At 30.8% G+C, this 20,011-nt stretch overlaps 1 protein-coding gene across 1 annotated transcript; it reads right to left on the bottom strand.

The window, feature by feature from the left end:
• Positions 1 to 782: 782 nt before the first annotated feature.
• LOC107925622 (uncharacterized) lies at positions 783 to 1,151 on the bottom strand. The gene has a single exon (XM_016856329.2). The coding sequence runs from the start codon at positions 1,149 to 1,151 to the stop codon at positions 783 to 785; it is 369 nt and encodes a 122-aa protein (XP_016711818.2).
• Between the last annotated feature and the right edge of the window lie 18,860 nt (positions 1,152 to 20,011).

Raw genomic sequence — 20,011 nt, 5'->3', positions numbered from 1 at the left:
TATTGGGTTCTGGTTGTTATTGGGTTTTGGGGGTGGCCCAAAATTGGCCTGTACATATAGGTTGGTTGAGTCTTAACTCAATTGACATTAGTATTGTTGTTAGTACAGGAGGACGTAGGTGTGACTGCGCTGAAATACATTATCCTTCTATTTAAGAGTTGAGGAGATGTTATGGATAATTCTAAACTTTGTATAAAAAAGAACAGATATAATAAAAATCTATAATGAAATTAATATTAAAAAAATTCTATAAACTCCGCTACTTTGCCGTGGTTAATCAATTTGTATTATAACAATTTTCAATTAGATATTTCATGAATATTTATTACCTTATTAAATCCATCCAACTTATAACCTCTAAAACCTAATACGTTCACATGATAAAAAGAGTACTTAAACTAATTACATAATATAAACCGATTTTCCTAGCGGGAAGCCTCATACAAGCATAAATCATATGTTCTATCAGTATCTTGGTATATAATTTAACTGGATTTTTAAAAAAAATTATAAATTTTAAATAATTTTTTAATTGAATATTTAACCACAAGATTATCCACCAAAGCTTCAAAATTTATTTATTTAAAACTCTCAGTTTATATAAAAATAAAAACTAGTTCCTCAAACAAAAAACACTTTTTAATTGTTTCTACAAAGAAATCGAAAAAGGCCCCACATTAGCTAGTGTTTTTTCCATGTAATATTTCGAAAACAGTTGCATGATGAAGACGAATAATCTAAATTAGTAGCTAAGATTTTCATGTATGTGTACTTAATTAGCTTTAAAACAACCAATGCGGAACCTTTGTCTCAATCTTCTTCTCCTTTATAGTATCCAAGCTTGGTTTCCATCCCTTGGCGGAATATTGCCCGCTCATATACTCCACCCTCCCTTCCATACTTTCCGGTATTAGCTCCGTCAAACTGCCAACTTCCTCAAGTCTTTCGCGGCCGTTTCCCTTCCCCTGCAACGGCGATTTTTGTCCCATCTCTTGCATATGATTTGCAGGGAAAATCCTGGAAAACAAATGAAGGAACCTTGAAGATGATAACAGCGACTTCGATCTCAAAACGGCGTTGGCACTCACCAGAACCCGGCGAGCTTCTTGGGACGACAACGTGGTTGGTTTCCCTCGCTTCACCGGCAGCATTACGTAAATTTTGCCACGTCGAGTTTATGGTCAGCCGGTAAGGGAACGGGTTTCTTCTCGTTAACAGCCGCGTGGTATTCTACCACCACTTGTTGTGGATGCTCCAGCATCAGCTCCGCCACCGTCAATGGCCAGCTAAACTCCTGAATCGTCCCGTCCCTAAGAATCACTTTCCCGACAACAGCAATATCTGATGGACGACAAATGAAAGCACTCAAGTAGTTACCCATATGACGGCAACGAAGAGTGAATTAAAGCTAAAGAAAGGATACGAAACTGCAGGATTTTATTATGCTTGGAAATGTTGAAAGGGCCCTTAAATTGTAGAGCTGCTGTTTGTTAAAAGGAATTATTGTGAAGGGTTTTATGGTGGACTAGGTAAATGTTATATATAATGGGGTAGTTGGGTTTTAGTGTGCCTTTTTCTCCATCTAAATAGAATTAAATCATCCCATCAGATTAATTAAATAAAAAATTAATTAATATATTAAATTTAATATAAGAGTTAAATTGATTTTTAAATAAGTTATTCAGAATGAATAAAAAATAAAAATTTGAAACACAAAATTACAGATTGAACTGATTATTATTATTATTTATTGTCAAATTAAGAATAAAATTAATTAAATCGAAAATGAATTATCTACCCATTTCATTACCGATGGGATTAATAAAACATTGACCAAGACATGTGGGATAAATGGTACACGTTCATGGCGTGAATTGTTCAACGCTTTGATTCTATGCGTTACGTTATGAAGGAGTTTGGAAATGGATCGAAATATCAATTCGGAAAAGGTTTTGGAATAATTGAGTTAAAACTTAACATAAATCAATTTTTTTTTGTCATGATAGTTAATCGGATTAAAATATTAATTAAATTGATTTTTAATGTTTTATATTTTTTTATAGTTTATTTAATTGAATTGATAAATCAAATTCAATTCTAAAAACTTTAATTAAAATTTCACTCTAAATTATAGTTAAACTATATAATGGCTCTATTTTGGCACATCGAAAGAGTACAAACCCCTCTTGCCTCTTTGTATAAAACAATGCAATTTCATTTTTAGTCTTAATAATTCAACTTAGACTTTTTTAACAATTTCCTTTTTACTTGAATCCTCCCAACAATTTATAGACCATAGTGTTTATATCTAAAAATCTTAATTATAACGGCAATGATTTGATTAAAGATTAAGACTAGGGGGTTAACGTGATTATGACAATTGATTTCATCTTTTGGTGATCCTTTTTGTAAAATGATAAACGTTGAAACATATATGAAAGAAAATTAAGAAAGGGTGGGGAGTGGTTTAATGATGAAAACAACACCTTGGTAAACATACCAAATTGCCTTAGAAAAATAAAGATTAAAAAAGGGTACGAATTTGTCATATGGGGGGACGCAGTCCTTTTACCTAATAGTTTACCAGGTCAAAGATTAGTATATAAGGGAGGGATTTACTTACACCTGTAAAATTTAAGTAATTTTATATATAATTATTATTTTAATAATTTGATCGTTGAATTTATTAATAAATATGTAAATTTTTGAATTGATATTATATCTCTATCATATCAATTCTAAAAGATTGTCTATATTAATATATATATTTAACAGTTGAAAGCTATTTATATAAAAATAAATAACTTATTTATGTTAAACTCAACATAAATAATATACATGAATGGAGCATGAAATATGGTGATTGGATTGTTAAAATAATATTCATATAAAATATTACAGAAAGGCATAAAACCATTTAAATTTTATACTGATATAAATAAATCTCTCTCCATATATAATTTAAATGTCCTCGTCCATTTTACAGTATAATATTCGACCCAATATTCAAGTAAATGTCTAAAGAAGAAGTACATTGTCACTTTTTCTAATCAAGTATCATGAAACTTTCATCACCAAGTTTAGTTAATAGTTTATTGTTGGCTCTGTTGCATGCAACCAGGGGTGGAGCCGCGTTCAAGGTTACGGGGTCAATTGGCCCCACAAAACATTAAAAAAAATATTACCTTATTAATTCACAAAAAAAATTGAAAATGTCCCCACAAGAAATTGATCTCACAAAAGTTCGAAAAACTACCAACTAAATTTTTTGAAAAAGAATTATTTTATATAAAAATAAATAAATAAATCTCTCCCATCACTAAAACCCAACAATCCTTCATTTTTTTATTTTCTTTCAACATTAATTTTTTTTTCAAATTCCTTCTATTCTCTTACTCTCAAAATTTTAAAAAGATAAAGTCAATTTTTCAAAACTTTCAGCGCTTGGTCTCTCAATTTGGTGGTAACTCTTTTTTTTTATGCATTATTAATTAATCTATGAAAAGTTAAAGATTGTGGCTTTTTTTACTATAGATTAGTATTTTTTATGCAAGATTTTGTTTTTTATTTATTGAATGATTTTGGTATTATTGATTTTGTATGAGATTTCTAACCTCGTGATTGTGTAATAATTTTTAATTCTTGAGGAAATTAAAACTAATTAATACAAACCTTTGAAAAAAATCAGGATTGATTAGAAATTTAGAAATTTCATTTAAAAATTATTGTTGCTAGTGTGATTAGTGTGAATCTCTTGTTTCAAAAATTGATATATTGCATTTTCATGACACTAAAAAGCATTTAAGTAATGTTTATTTTTGTGAAAGAAAATTAGTAATCGTATGTTGACATCATTAAAACATTTATATGTTTAAGGCTTAGATATGTTTGTTCTAAATGTTTAACAGGAATAGTAAAATATTTTTTTTTAAAAAAAGTCTACTAGTGAAGTAGAGAAAAATAACAAAAAAAAAATTAATGTCATATTTTATAGGACTTTTATAAACATTTTTTTTAAAAAAAATTGACCCTACAATCCAAATTTCTTAACTCCGTCCCTGCATACAACTCATTTCTTTTATCTCCCAATCAAGATTATTTGAACATACTAAAAATAAAAGAAAATCATGTTTACTTTAACTCTAGCTTGGTTCAAATCTAGATTCATCTAGAAAGTATGCAAATCCAATAAACTGAATTTTAATGTAGAGTTCAAAGAAGTTTGAAATTTAATCCTTGTATATAGATTTGTAACCTTTAATTGTTAGTATAATCTATCTATGTTGATTTGAGGGATTCAATTACGTTGGCTGATCAATATAATGAGCATATTTAGGGTTTGTTTGAATGGGTGAAAAAGTGAAAGAATGGGAGGAGGGAGTGAAAATGTAACACCCTTTGCTTATCTTGATGTTCAATACGAAAGTGTGACATTAATGGGAAATTTTTGAAGCAAAATCAGTACTTTATTTTAAGAAAATAAAAATGATAAAACATTTTTATAAAATTATAGAAAAATATTTAAATTCTATTCAAAATGAGTTTTATGCTTTCATAACAAAGTTCAAAAACCTTATAGCTCCTATTAAAACCAAAGAACTATGTAATTTGTAAAATATAGGAATGTTACTAAATTTGTTTAAGGTTACTCAAATATTTAAGGAATTTATAAGAAATTAAGTAAAACAAAAAAGATAAACAATACGTTAAGTTGCCACCTAAGCGGCCAAATCTCCTACCTAGGCAATACTGGAGTTATTAGTTTTTTTTTTCGGCTAAGGAGCTGCTCAAGCGGCTCAAGCCACTGCATAAGCAATACTAACTAGAAGTGATTGTTCGACAAGGAGCTCCTTAGGCGGTACTGTAACCACTACACCATTACAATTTTGTACACTCTTAAACTTTAACTAATTTCTTAAACCTTCAACCACTACACCATAACCCAAGTTTCAAGTACTATTTACATATGAAATAAGCATATTTATACATGTTGATGCCCTAAATACATGACGTTCCCATTACAATATTCAAATTCATCACGTGACTTAGTATACATGCCACTAATATAATATAAATTATATTTTAACATTTGAAAAGCAACCTTATAGGATCGTTAGGTGTTGCAATGCTCCCTAGCTATCATAGCAACTTCTCAGTAAATTTGTACCTATTCGTTTTAAACAACTAACGTGTGAGTTATAAAACTTAGTAAGTAACATGGACAATTAAACTTCATCCTAAGCCTTTATAAACCTTGAGCCCTTTAGATGAATAATCATTTTAAGTTTTTTAAGCCACATTGTCACTATTTTTAACCATTTTATGCGAGTTTTCAGGTTAAGTCTCAACTTATAGTTTGATAATTTATTAACAATTTTGACATTTAATTCATTTATGAATCTTACCTTTTATTTTTTAATTTTTATCCCTAAGGACTTATACGATTATTAACTCACCTTAATAACGCATTAAAGGTTTCAATCATACCACAATTTGTTTAGATGTTTCATTTCACCACTTTCTTCAAGGCTTACTTTTCCATTTTGTTTCTTTACATTTAATACCCTTTTAAACAAAAATTCAGACTTTGTATAATGGTTTATAAATCATTTAAAAGTAGTGTTAATAGCATCTAAAATTTTTTTAGAATTCATTCATACAATGACAAAATCAGTTTAATCTCAGAATCGGAACTAGTTATTTTTAGCCCTTAGTAAACTTAGAAAAATTATAATCGGAAACAAGAGACTAACCAACCAACACACCAGAGTAATAGTAACACGTCGTAGCACTAATTTTCGAAGACCAAAGTAGTTCAATAATAGTACACATTGAAGTGCTACGCCTAAAGGCTAATCACGGTTGAAATCGTATCTCCTAACAATAAAAAATAGATGTCCTCCTAATGGCATGTCAATCGTATCTTGAACTATTTATCTAAGCTACTAAGGCCTCATTTTAGAATTACCAGAACAATACTTGATTTTCAAGTAAATTTATAATTTAACCACTATGTCCGTGGTATTAATACCTATAACATAAAATAGTAATTTCAGTCATGGCATGTAACACCCTTAACCCGTATCCGTCGTCGGAATAGGGATTCAGAGTATTACCAAAATTTACAAATCATTTAACAGAAATTTCACTTGTAACAACATATAAAAGATAATCACGCTTTTACATATCATGATAGATATAATTCTTTTGCTGTTTCTTTATAAACATTTATTATTCATTTCATTATATCAATTTTTTTCACGTACCATCATTTCCATATAATTCAGGTATATACCGGTGATAATTCATTTCAAACTCATATTATCTCATATCAGAACCTTACCCCTTGAATCATTTAAATATCAATGGGTACACTTAATTCAGCTCAATATCAATAATAACCATAAGTCTACAAATACTAATTTCATATGTCCCTTATCAATCTTTGTCAAATTAGAGAACGTCTTACGAATTTGAGTCTGTCATTTGCTAAGTGCCACGATTCACCACTCGATATGGTTTTCCTCATTGAAATACCATACCTACATTTTATACTCGGTATGGAAAATACCATACCTACGTTTCACAACTCGGTATGGGAAATGCCATACCTACATTTCTTAACTCAGTATGGATAATACCATACCTATATTTCTCAACTCGGTATGGATGATACCATACCTACATTTCACAACTCGGTATGGATGATACCATACCTACATTTCACACTTTGCCATGGATCAACCATTGTCTTTTCCATCAATTCATCTTGTCACTGAAAATACTCAATTTGATCGTTTATTCAATTTTCACGCTCTTACATTATTCACGATTTTATCATCAATTCATATGAAATAACACATCATGAAATTCATAAAATTAACAAACGGTCACTAAAATTTAGTTATACAAACTCACTAGTACGATTTTTGTATTATAACGATAATCATAATTTCATATTAAATATTCTAAATAAAACATTATATCCTTTCTAATTCAACATTTATCGATTATAATCGGGCACGTGATCAATTTATACACAAGTCATTCATATATAAATGTATATTTTCCTCCTCCTCCTCTCCATCCACATCCTTAGTATAAACAACACACTTATAGGTAACATTATCCATAAATTTCTCTATCTACTTATGTGAATATTCACGCTGTCCATCTGTGTTATAGTTACTAAATTATTTTTATCTTGAGCTACAGAATTCCAAATTAAGATCCATAAATTTTCCCAGAAACTAGACTCATATGTCTTCTTACCATAAAAATTTCATAATTTTTGGTTTAGCCAATTAGTACAGTTTATTCATTTAAGTTTCCCCTGTTTCACTATCCAACAGTTCTGATCTCTCTTCACTAAAAATTAATTATATCACAGTACAGAACTCGGATAATGTTCCCGTTGATTTCTATTGAAAATAGACTCATTAAAGATTCTAAGCATATAAATTTGAGCCTCTAATTAATTTTCTCCAATTTTTGGTGATTTTCTAAATTTAAAACAGGGGAATCCGAATTTATTCTGACCTTATCTCACAGAACTCATTATAGCACATAATTTACAATTCAATTGCTTACACCGTTTCTTCTATGAGAAGTTAGACTCAATAAGCTTTAATTTCATATATTATTCATCCTCTAATTCGATTTTTACAATTTATGGTGATTTTGCAAAATTAGCCTACTGCTGCTGTCCAAAACTGTTTTAGTTCAAGATGTTTATTACCATTTTTCCTCTAAATTTCACAAGTCATACAATTCAGTCCTTGCTCAATTAGCTCATCTAATAAGCTAATTTTTCTCAATTAAAATTTTATTCCATCATTCTAAACTATTACACAACCTTTGAAAATTAGAATTTTAACACTAAACCTTAATCACAACTTTCTCATAATTAGGTCCTAAAATCAATTTCTATTGAAATTACTTGATAAAATCATCAAACAATAAAATCAAAGCTTCAAATTCATTTTAATTCATCATAAACAGCCAACACTTGTCAATGATAACTTTTAATTTTGTCCATAAAATAAAAAACTAATGAATTAAACACTTGGACTTAATTGTAAAAGTCACAAAAACATAAAAATCTCAAAGAAAAGGGCAAGAATTGAACTCACATATGTCAAAGTATGAAAAACCAGCAGCTTTCAGACCTTCCATGGCGTTTTTGCTGAAGAAAAATGATGATATCTCCAGATTTTTCAATTTTGTCTGGTTTTATATGTTTAATTTGCAAAATTTCCCATTTTGCCCTTGTTTCTCCTTGTCTTTTTGTTGATTTTCTTACCCAGCCGTCCAGCCCATACAAATTGGGTCCAATTCCCTTTTAAATCCCTCCTTTTTAATCACTTAAACTATTTAATCATAATTGAATAAATTTCGCACTATTTTCAATTTAGTCCTTTTTAATTAATTGACTAACCAAACGTTAAAATTTTCTAACGAAACTTTAATACTAACTTAATAACACTCCATAAATATTTATAAAAATATTTATATCTCGATTTATGAATTCGAGGTTTCGATACCTCGTTTTCAACCCAATTTACCTGATTAATTCTTTTAAAATCGCAAAATTCATTAATTAAAAATAATTCTTTTAGGCTCGCGCTTGGCCTATAATTATTATTTATTAAAATTTCTAAACTTACTCGTCGGATTTAGAGATCTCGAATCACTGTTTCCGACACCACTGAAAAATTTGGCTGTTACATGGCACTATGCCACCTCAATAAATTTCAAACCTTCATTTACATATCTGTAAAGAGACTTTAATCAAAACCGTTTATAAAATAAGTTCCATACTATTAACCAATTTTGAATAACATGTCCAAAACCACATTTTTACAAACATGTGAATAATAATATACAAGAAAATATTAAAATCAATAATAATAAGTCAGTTAAAATTAAGATAATTTCAAGGTAAGCATTTTAATAGATTTTTCCATATATTTTACAACCGTTTCAAATAATTTTTTTATTGTAATGGCCTTATCTAATCTTTCCATAATAGTGAGATGGTTCATACATGTAACACCCCTTACTTGTATTCAACACCGGAACAAGGTACAAGGTATTACCAGATTTACAACACAAGCATTCACACAATTTCGAGTCATAAATTTTGCGTCCAAATTAAAACAATTCATATTCGATCATAAAGTCCCTACGAGGCCCAAAACATGCATTGAAAGTGGTTTGGGACTAAATCGAGAACTCAAGAAATTTTTACAAAACCTAGAAATTTTTTGCTAACTGCAGGGCTCATAGGCCGTTGTGGTCCAAGGGACACGCCCGTGCTTCAGACCGTGTTCAATTTAGGGTGCTCTCTGACTTGTGCCACACGGCCATGCCACACGTTCGTATGCTAAGCCGTGTGGTTAATTAATTTAATTCGAATTAAGTGCAGGTTTCACACGGCCAAGACACACGCCTGTGTTCTAGGCCATGTAGCACACGCGGCTGAGACACACGCCCGTGTCTCTGCCTGCATGCTATATTCTGGACATTCTGTTTTTCAAAATTAAGGTGCAGGGGACACACGGCCAATACACATGCCTGTGGGACAAGCCGTGTGTCGTACACGGCCTAAACACACGCTTGTGTGTCTAACCGTGTAGACAAAATAAAGGTTATTTACCAAGCCATTTGCCACCTATATTCACACATACACTTACACCAATTCAAAGGCACAAAACATAACATACTTAGCCAACCAAAACATCCACAACCAAGACATCCACACATCATTCACATGCTACATCTATCATACATAAACATCGCATATTTATCAACTCAAATCATGCAAGTTTCCACATTCATGAAAGGCATCATCATATGAATATGCTTATACCAATATTAGCCATCATATTTGGCCAAATCAATTATGACACATAACAAAATGACCAAGTCACCTATACATGCCATAACTCAAAATGTTAAATTCATTGATACCAAATAATTGTTGATAGTGTGAATGGATCTTTGATGGTTTCCGAACCCCGAGATAGTTTGGTGGCACTATAAGACAATGGAAAGAAATGGGAGTAAGCTATATAGCTTAGTAAGTTCCTATGCAAATAATAAGCATCATAACCACACATTTAACATACAATTAACATAATGTAAGTTAAAATAAGTGCTATTAAAATCTCATAATCATAAATTTGCTCAATCACAACCTTACAAAAGGTTCATCTTATATCGAGCTCATTACTTATGAATTTTACGTACATACCTATACCAACTCGCAACATAACCGTATCCTTTCACAACTTTGACATTCCTGTTGAACACTTGGAATATTAATGGATGCTCAGAAATCTTGCACATAAGTGCCATATATATAGCCAAAGCTACCTCATATCTCATAATACATATATGCTCGCTTTCGAGCTATTCACGGGCTTGCTCACACAAGCTATCAGTCTGGATGTAGCTACATAGTACGGCTCACACAAGTTGTCAGGTATCTGCAACATATGTCGGAATACCCAGCCACTGGCAGGACGTACAAGACCAGCACCCGGATCACATAAACACATGGGTTCCTAGTGACATGTCACCGTATCCTATTATATTCCTAAGGTTCAACTGAGATTTCTCGTTTGTCGGAACTTTGTTGAATACGTCCAAAGAGTCAATCACACTACATACAATATTAAAGCATTTAAAACATAAATATAATAACGCATTATTTACATACGGACTTACCTCGGTACAAAAATAGTAGAGTTGGACCTAATCGTCAAACACTTTATTTTTCCCCCTATCGAAACCATTTTTGAAAACAAGGATCGACTTTGGTTTTGAAAATGATAAACGAAAATTAGGAGTCGCCACCAATCTTTTTTTGTTTAGGTGTGATCGGATCACCTAGAAATTTGGTGATTTTAATAACATATTTCGATTTACTAAAACAACGATTTTGGTATATGAAATTTGAGAGAGCAGGTTCGAGAGTCGGTTACGTACGAGGAAGGATTAGCACCCTCGTGACGCCCAAATTTGGTACCTAATTGATTAATTAATGTTTTAATGTCGAGAATTAAAAAACTCGAAAAGAATTTAGAATACGATCCCTTTTTTGTTGATCTATACGAAGAATTTGCTTGAGTAAATTGAAATGGACTCTAAAGACTTTCTTGTCCCGAAGTAATAAAATGTCACATCTAGTACGTTAAGACACAACATTTCAGACCCTCGAGAATAAGTTGGTCTGTTGATTTTCAAAACTCACGTGTTTTAATTTTGAAAGGTTATTCGGTCATTTGGATCAAACGAGAAAAATCGAAACCTAGTACGTTAGGGCACGATCTCTCGAATTTCTAAATACAGAACATTGCCTTACTTTGAAAATTTCTTTGTTTCTTAAAAATGTTATCAAACGTAAGTTTAAAACAACGTGGATTATTTGTTTAGGTTAAAATAAAACGATTTATTGGGTAAATGTAATGAGGCTTGATTCATGAGGCGATGATATGAAATAAAAATATAGTAATGAGCCTAGGGCAATGATACATGAACACGGCATTATACGAATGAATAACGATAATACAAAAAAAAAGGAATTAAAAAACACACAAAGACAATAATCACACAACATTCAAATAATGATATTGATAAATAAATAAAAAAACCAACGAATTAAATGATAAAAAGGTATGAAGCAAGTCAAGATAAACAAAAAGTAAACAACTTTTAGGATGATAAGAAATGAGTTTAAAATAAATAATGGAAGAAAAGAATTTTAAAATCTATAATACACAAAGCAAATTTTAAAAAAAAGGATACATATGAATAATTTTAAAATAGACAATATGTATATATATAAAAGTGCAAAATAAATAATACATATAAAAACTTAGAATAAATAATAAAACCTTTTTAAATAAATAAAAGATGTTTAAAATAAAGTAACAATTCAAAACAAATAATAAAACAATAGTACATAAAAACAAGTTTAAAATAATATATAAAGCAAGTTTAGAGTAAGTAGTACGAGATAACTTGTAATAGTTAACATATAATTCAATTTAAAATACAACAAAATAATATATAGTAACCTCAAACGAAAAATTTATATAAAAGAAAACAACTTTAAAATAATGTATAAAAGCTCAAAATAAACAATATGTGGAAAAAAAACCTTAAAATAAATAATATATAAGAGAGCTTTGACATAAATAACACACATATATATATATGTTAAAACTTAGAATGAATAATAATAATGAACAGTTTTTTTAGAAATAAATAAATGAATAAATAAATAAATAAACGAGCAAGTTAAACAAACTAAGGACCAGATTAAAATTTGAACAAAATTCAGGGTGTTGATTTACAAATAAAAAAGGCTACTAGGGACTAAATCAAAACGCGCTTAAACTTGCGAGGACAAAATGGGACAATATCCCAAGTCATAATACGCTGCGTTTCATCTCTCCAAGCCAGGGATCAAATTGGAAATAAAATAAAATAAAGTAATAGGGCGAGATTTAAAAAAGGAAAAAGAGCAAAATGAGACTAAATAAAGGGATAGAAAAGGCGGAGGGACCAAAGTGGATATTTTCCCACTTAAAGGAAACGTGCGGACCGTTTGGAGCGGGTCGGGTCTTGCACGAGCATACTCTAAATGACGCCGTTTAGGCGTTAGAAACCCAGGGCAAAACGACACCGTTTTTGCATTATTATTTAAGTCAAATTTTCATTTTTTATTTGTTTCCTCTTCTCCTTTTTTAAAAAAAAAAACAGAAGACCCCCCTTTTTATTCCTTTCTTCTCTGCTAGGATTATACACTCATCATCGCGCCACCACTAAACCACCTCTCTTCCATCGTGGACGGTGATCGGAGAGGTGTAAAATGGTCCCTCTATCCCTCGTTTGACCGGATCTAGAGGCCTAGCCTCTTATTTGCGACAAAAACCGAATAAAAGAGGACTCTTTGGTCCTTTTACCTAGCCGACGTAACCGTCAAAGCCAAGGCCAAACCTTGAAAAGTTTTGAAGCCCTCGGCGCCGGTGAAACACCCTTGGCGACGGAGGAGTGTGGGGCTACACAGGTAAGGTTATTTATTTATTTATTTATTTAAGATTTGTGTTTAAAAAAATAAAAATAAAAGAAACAAGAAACGAAAATAGCTAATGAAAAGATTGAAACCTTTGAAACTACTGTTCTGCTTTTGATTAATCGTGTGTCTCGAAAAACATTTTCTTCTGGCTATATATATAGCCGAATACATATTATTATCGATTTTTGTTTATTTTCGTCTGCTTTTGCGTGTTGCACCCTCTGTTCTTCTTTTGGGTTTGGTTGCAAGTCGGGGAAGGTCAACGAAGGGAGGGTTTTCATTTTGGTGCAACGAGGCAAGGGGAGCCTCGCCTCGGACGTTGGACGTGCCAACGAAGCACGTGGGAGGAGTAAGACGCGAATGTGACTTAGAAACCGAAGGGTTTCTGAACTGTTTTAGGCTATTGGGCCTTTTAGGCCTGTAGGAATTGGGTTCGTTTGTAACTTTGGGTAGTGCATTGGGCCAATCATTTTTGGGCTGTTCTTGTAATTGGACTTTTACTTTAGGACTTTTATTTTGTTTTGTGTTTGGGTTTTCTGGTAGGCAGGACAAATTTAAGCTCGTACACCCCCGATCTAGGTCCGAACCTCGTTTTTCTTGATATATAATAACAAATTTAACTATTTAATACTCACATTATTCAATTTAGCCCAAAAATCATATTATGAAAAAATTACATTTTTGCCCCTAATATTTCACATTTTTATGATTTAGTCCCTAGGCTCGTAAATTGAAATGTATTCCATTTCTTCAAAACCCAAGCCTAGCTAACCATTTTCATACATATACCAACCCACATGTTCCATTTAATGACACTTTTAGTACTCATTTTATAACTTTTACAAATAAGTTCTTTTTGACATTTTCATCAAAAATCACCGAGTAAATGTTGTTTATCTAACACCAAACATACATTTTCTACCACTAGACATCAAAATACACAAATATCTATCATGAGTAAATTTTCTTTCAAATTGGTCCCTAGAATAGCTAGATTAAGTTACAAGGATCTCAAAAACATAAAAATCATTAAAAACGAGGCTAGAACGGATTTACAATCGAGCTTGGAAGTGGCCAAAACCCTAGCTATGCCTTCCTTGAGAATTTCGGCTATGGGGGGACTAATTTGAGAAGATGAAGACTTTTATTTTAGTTATTTTGGCTTTATTTACTAGATTACCAAAATGCCCTTAATGCCAAACTTTAAAATTTCACCTAACCATGTCCATTTTTGTCCATACTAAAGTATAATGGTCTAATTACCATTTAAGGACCTCTAATTTAAGATCTCATAGCAATTAGACACCTCTAGCTTCTAGAAGACACATTTTGCACCTTTTTCAATTTAGTCTTTTTAACTAAATTGAGTGCCCAAACATCAAAATTTTCGAACGAAATTTTCACGAAATCATTCCATAAAACTGTAGACCTTAAAAATATAATAAAAATAAATTTTACTGCGTCAGATTTGTGTCCTGAAACCACTGTTTTGACTAGACCCAAAATCGGGTTGTTACAATACAAGTCTACATGGCAACCTAAAATTCTCATGTCATAATTTTAATTAGTAAAGCACTCCATGGCCATATAATTATAACTTCACATTTAAATGTGTTATTTCATATCTTAATGTCATAGAATTTCACACTAATATTAGCATCATTAAACACTTAATTATAACATTAATTACATAAACCTTAAGCTTACTAACTTAGGAGAAAAATAAGTATTCATGATACTCACCTTTATGAATGCTTTTCAACACTTAAATCAAGCTTCTATGAACTTCAATCCATCCTAAAACAAGTTTGGAACTCCATGAATCAATATCTCTCTATTTCCATACAAGAAAAAGATATTCAAAAAATAATATAATTTCTTAACAAATATCAAGCTAATAGAAATGTAGGAAGCCTTATATTACATTACTTGAAGCTTTCTCACACTAACATCAAAACCTTATGTTAAGAATGATAGAATTGATGATAGAAGTAGATAGTGAAAATTTTGAAAGAAAATGAAAGGTGAAAGCTTCTATAGTCTACTACTAGTGTCGGAGAAGAAGAGAATGAGTTGTTGGGTTTCTTTCCCATCTTTAAAATACCAACAAATGGGCTTTGGGCCTATGTTTGCATGTTTCAAATTCATTTTATGTCAATTTGAAGTCCGTTTCCTTAATACGATGTTCAAATAAGCCAAAATTATTCTGGATACCAAATATAATATTTAAATATCATTTCTATAATTGAAGTCTCGGGAATTGACCAAATTACTTTTTTGATAAAATTACCATTTTACCCCTTTTTTATCCTTTTTAGTGATTCTTCTCAAAATTCTATAATTAGACCAATTTAAGTTAGTAATTCATCATAAGTATTTATTATAACTCCATGAGTAATGAAAATCTCACTTTGGCTTTTTTCTCAATAAAAATGGGAAAATTACAATTTAATTCTTGTACAATTCAAAATTTCCAATTTAGTCCCAAAAATGATTTCATCTCACCAAATTACATTCTAATCCATTTCAAGTCAAATAATCCAAAAAAATTAATATTTTACATATTCAAATGATTTTTCACATTAGTCTTCATACTTTTCAAATTTTACAATTTGGTCATTTTTGTCATATTTTCACCTCTGCGATTCTTTTCACTTGCTTCCATCTCTAATATCAAAATTATTTCATAAAGTTCTCATTTGATTCATTTGATAAATTTTCTCATAATTTTCTCGATATTCAAGCTCAAAATTATGCCATGTATCATATCAGAATTTTTTGGATGTTACAAGAAAAGTGGATGGAAAATTAATTTTAGGTGTGCTTGATTGGAAAGAAAAGTGAGAGGAAAGGAAATAGGAGGGATGCCCATTTTCCGTCCTAATGCTTATTCCAAATTAGAAAGATGAGAGGATAGAAAATTAAGGAGAGGTGCATGTTATTTCAAAATTATACATTTTTCAAATGTTTTATTTTTTTCTTTCCCTTTTCCAGCTTTACCGTGTAATGGATGGAAATTACATTTCATTTCCATTTTCCATCTCTCTTACCAAGCACACCTATGAAAAGAAAAATTATGTTTTCCATCCTCCTAGTTTTCTACTCCTTCAACTTCTATTTTTCCAATTTTCGTTCCACTGTACCCAACAAAGCCTTAGTAATTGAATCTTAGTTTAGTTAGCATCATTATTGTTGCAACAACCAAGAGAATGTGTTCAAGCATGCTTAAATGCATATTATCTTTCGATTGAAGGGTTTGGGGTTGTGGGTAATATATAAAAAACAAAATAAACACATTTACTTTAGCTTTTTTTTTTGTCTTTTTAAAGAAAATTTTGACTAACTAAAATTAAACATTTTTTATTTATTTATAATTAAATTAATTAATAGATACATTAAGAAATTAAATCATTTTATAACTCTTTCATAAAGAGGTCATATTATATAAAGTTTATTTTATATCATTTTCTTAATTCACTAGCACTATAAAGATCCACCTTCAAGAAAATTCAAAAGTTCAAAAATGCATATTCAAAATCTTGAAGAAAAGATTTTGAAATTCTATCCGAAAAATGAAGAAGTCTTTAAATGAATAAAAGAATTTGAATGAATTTTGAAGAATTTTACACTAGTTCTAATAAATTCTATATATATAAAAAAAATGTGCCTATTTAGTCTTAGTTCTCCAAAAAAAAAATAGAGATAAATTCTAGTTTCAAGATCAAGTCTTGAAGACCCCTAAAGTAAGTTCAATTATCCAAGATCAAGTCTCAAAGACTCTTGGATCAAAATCTCTCAAATCTGGTAGAATCTCAAAGTTCATCAAAGTTGCAATGTCTTTCAAGATCTTTCTCTACAATTTAAATCTCTAGTCTTCTCCAACTCAATAGTTAGAAGAAAATATCAATAACAATACTTTACCAATGCTCACAATCAAGTTTAAACATTGCATTTGTAACACACCGATACTTGACTCGATTGCCAGGTTCGAGCTATAAGGTGCCACATTTGTTGTCGAAGCAACTACAATCAACAATATACAATTTAATGTTATTATAAAATTAAATACAAGTAAATCATGTACTTTAAACATTTCGTTATCATTTTCGAGTATTATACGAGCTTCCGAAAGTTCTTTTGTTAATCCAGGGTTGAAATGGATTAAATTGAAAAGATTACGAAACTTTGAATTGTCGTCACGTCTTCAAAGATTTTCTCATCACAACGTGACTCTCTGGTTAGGGTTCGTCGTGAATTTGGGCTATGTCATCATAACCTGAACCTTGCTCGATTTCTCATCACGACAATGTGACAACTTATTCCTTTAAAAATCAGCTTGTTGTCTGGGTGACCTGAAAACACTTACATACTTAGTTTCATACAACCAAAACATCAACTTACAAAATGATACTAAGTGAAAATGTGCCAAAATGGTAGACTCCAAAAACATTACCTATCAAAACTAACTTCAATAATTTATACTCCAAAAACTAACCAAAATGTAACACATCTAACCTGTTTCCGTCGTCGAATTAGGGTTACAGAGCATTACCAAGCAAATCCGAAAAATAATCATTTAATAGTAATTAAATGCAACTCATTACAAACCAATCAAGCATATACATTTGGGCTTTATATCGAGCCTTCGAGGCCCTAAAATTAGCTTGGAAACGATCCGGGACTAAATCAAAACAAATCAAAAAATTTGAGAAAAAGTTGAAAATTTTGAAAACCCCCTCTCACCCGTATCTGTTGCCGAAATAAGGTACGAGGCATTACCGAAGTTTACTGAACATTTACAAATAATTTCGAGTCATTTATTATTCATTTTCTGAAAATAATCATAACATCCCTCTATTGGGCCCTCGAAGCCCAAAACATACATTAGGAACAAATCGGGATTAAATCGAGATCATAGGGAATTTTTTGCAAAATCTTAAAATTTTTCTCAACTACAGGGGTCACACGCCTATGTGGTTCGAGGACACGCCTGTGTGGTCAGGCCATGTGGCCAACATGCCCATGTGACTTACCTCGCTCTAGACCGTGTGGCTTCAGACACCCGTGTCCCTAGGCCATGTAGTTAATTTTTATTTTCGAATTAGGTGCAGGATTCATAATGTTGAATATGCATAATTATCACGCAAGTTTCACATGCATGTATTTTCCATGTTATATTTCAATATATCAAATAATTATCATTTCTATGTATTTCAAGTTTAATTTCATGATTTCAAGTACTTACCATTTTCTATATTTATCCCGTTGAATTTCTCGAAATTTCGATGGATTTTCAAAGGTACACTTTTAGTGTACAATTCCGGGTCCGTTAATTCATATTCATGTGCGCACATTTTCATTTCAGAGAGCACACTCCCGCGAACCTTATTCTTACAGCGAGATTACCAGTTCATGCTAATTCCCCTGTAATATAAACTCATAGAGTATTGTCGGGATTACCAGTCCAGGCTAAATCCCCTACAACGACAATTACTCTAATGTGCTTGGATCTGAATTACCAGTCCAGGCAAAATTCAGACCCTAATTCGGATTACCTGTCCGGGCTAAATCCATTTTACACATATTCTTCAGGAGGGCTAAATCAAGATAGGATCACCTGTCCGGGCTAGATCCTTTTTACTGTCAATTCCTTTTTAGAGATCTATCGAATTTTCCTTCTATTCAACCGGGATTTCTTCCCCTTTTTTATCAATTATATCAATGTTTCATCAATTTTCATACAATGAAAATTCAAATCATATTCATATCAATAACATACATTTCAAGCATTTAAGAATATAATTTAAGTTGCACAAACTTACCTCATTGCTTGTTCGTGCTTATAATTTCACTAATCCTATATCTTTTTTTTCCACGTTCAAGTCTCATATTTGAGTCATCCAAAAATAAATTTGATCATCATTTTCATTCATTTCATATTCTGATACATTCAATCAATGCTCTAGGTAAAATTACCATTTTGCCCCTAAGCTTTTAATTAATGACGATTTCATCCTTACACTCAAAAAATAAAATTCTTGTAATTTAATCCTTGTTTCAAGCCTAATTATTCTCATACATATTGATAACAACCCATGAATTCTATGAAAAATCAGAATTTTCCATAATTTTAACACTTTTCAATTTAATCCCTAAAACATGTTTTCACCCGATCTTGATCTAAATTAATAATTTCATTCAATTTTGTAATTTAAATAATAAAATAATCCATTTCATGTAATTTGGTCATTTTTTACATTTTTACAAAATTTCCCATAAAGTTTTACTTTTATTCAATTTAGTCCATGAGCTTAAAACATGCAAATTAGCTATGCTAGCTGAATATTCATATATATTTTCCTCCTCCTCTCCATACCACATCCTTATTTTATAAAACATGCTTATAAGTAACATTATCTATGATTTCACTATTTACTTATAAATTTATTCAAAGCTGTCCATTTGAGTCATATTCACTAAATTATTTATATCTTGAGCTACAGAATTCCAATTTAAGATCCGTTTGATGTTTTAGAAACTAGACTCAAATAATTTTCTACGATAAAAATTTTAGAATTTATAGTTTAGCCAATAAGTACAGTAAAATCTTCAAATTTGACTCTATTCTACTGTTGACAGCTTCTACCTTTCTTTACTAAAAGTTAATTATCTCTTAATACGGGATTTGGATGATGTTCCTGTTTGTTTCTATTGAAAATATCTTCATTAATAATTTAAAAATGTAAATTTAAGCCCCTAATTATTTTTCTCCAATTTTTTATGAATTTCCAAATTCAGAACAAGGGAACCCAAAATCATTCTGACTTTATCTCACAAAATTTATTATAACTCATAATTTACAATTCCATTGCTTACATTGCTTCTTCTATGAAAAACTAGACTCAATAAAATTTAATTTCATAT

This window comes from Gossypium hirsutum, chromosome A12 (assembly GCF_007990345.1).
Source record: "Gossypium hirsutum isolate 1008001.06 chromosome A12, Gossypium_hirsutum_v2.1, whole genome shotgun sequence".
NCBI lineage: Eukaryota > Viridiplantae > Streptophyta > Magnoliopsida > Malvales > Malvaceae > Gossypium > Gossypium hirsutum.
Note: the sequence above shows the minus strand (reverse complement) of the source record. Positions and strands in the feature narration are given on the sequence as shown.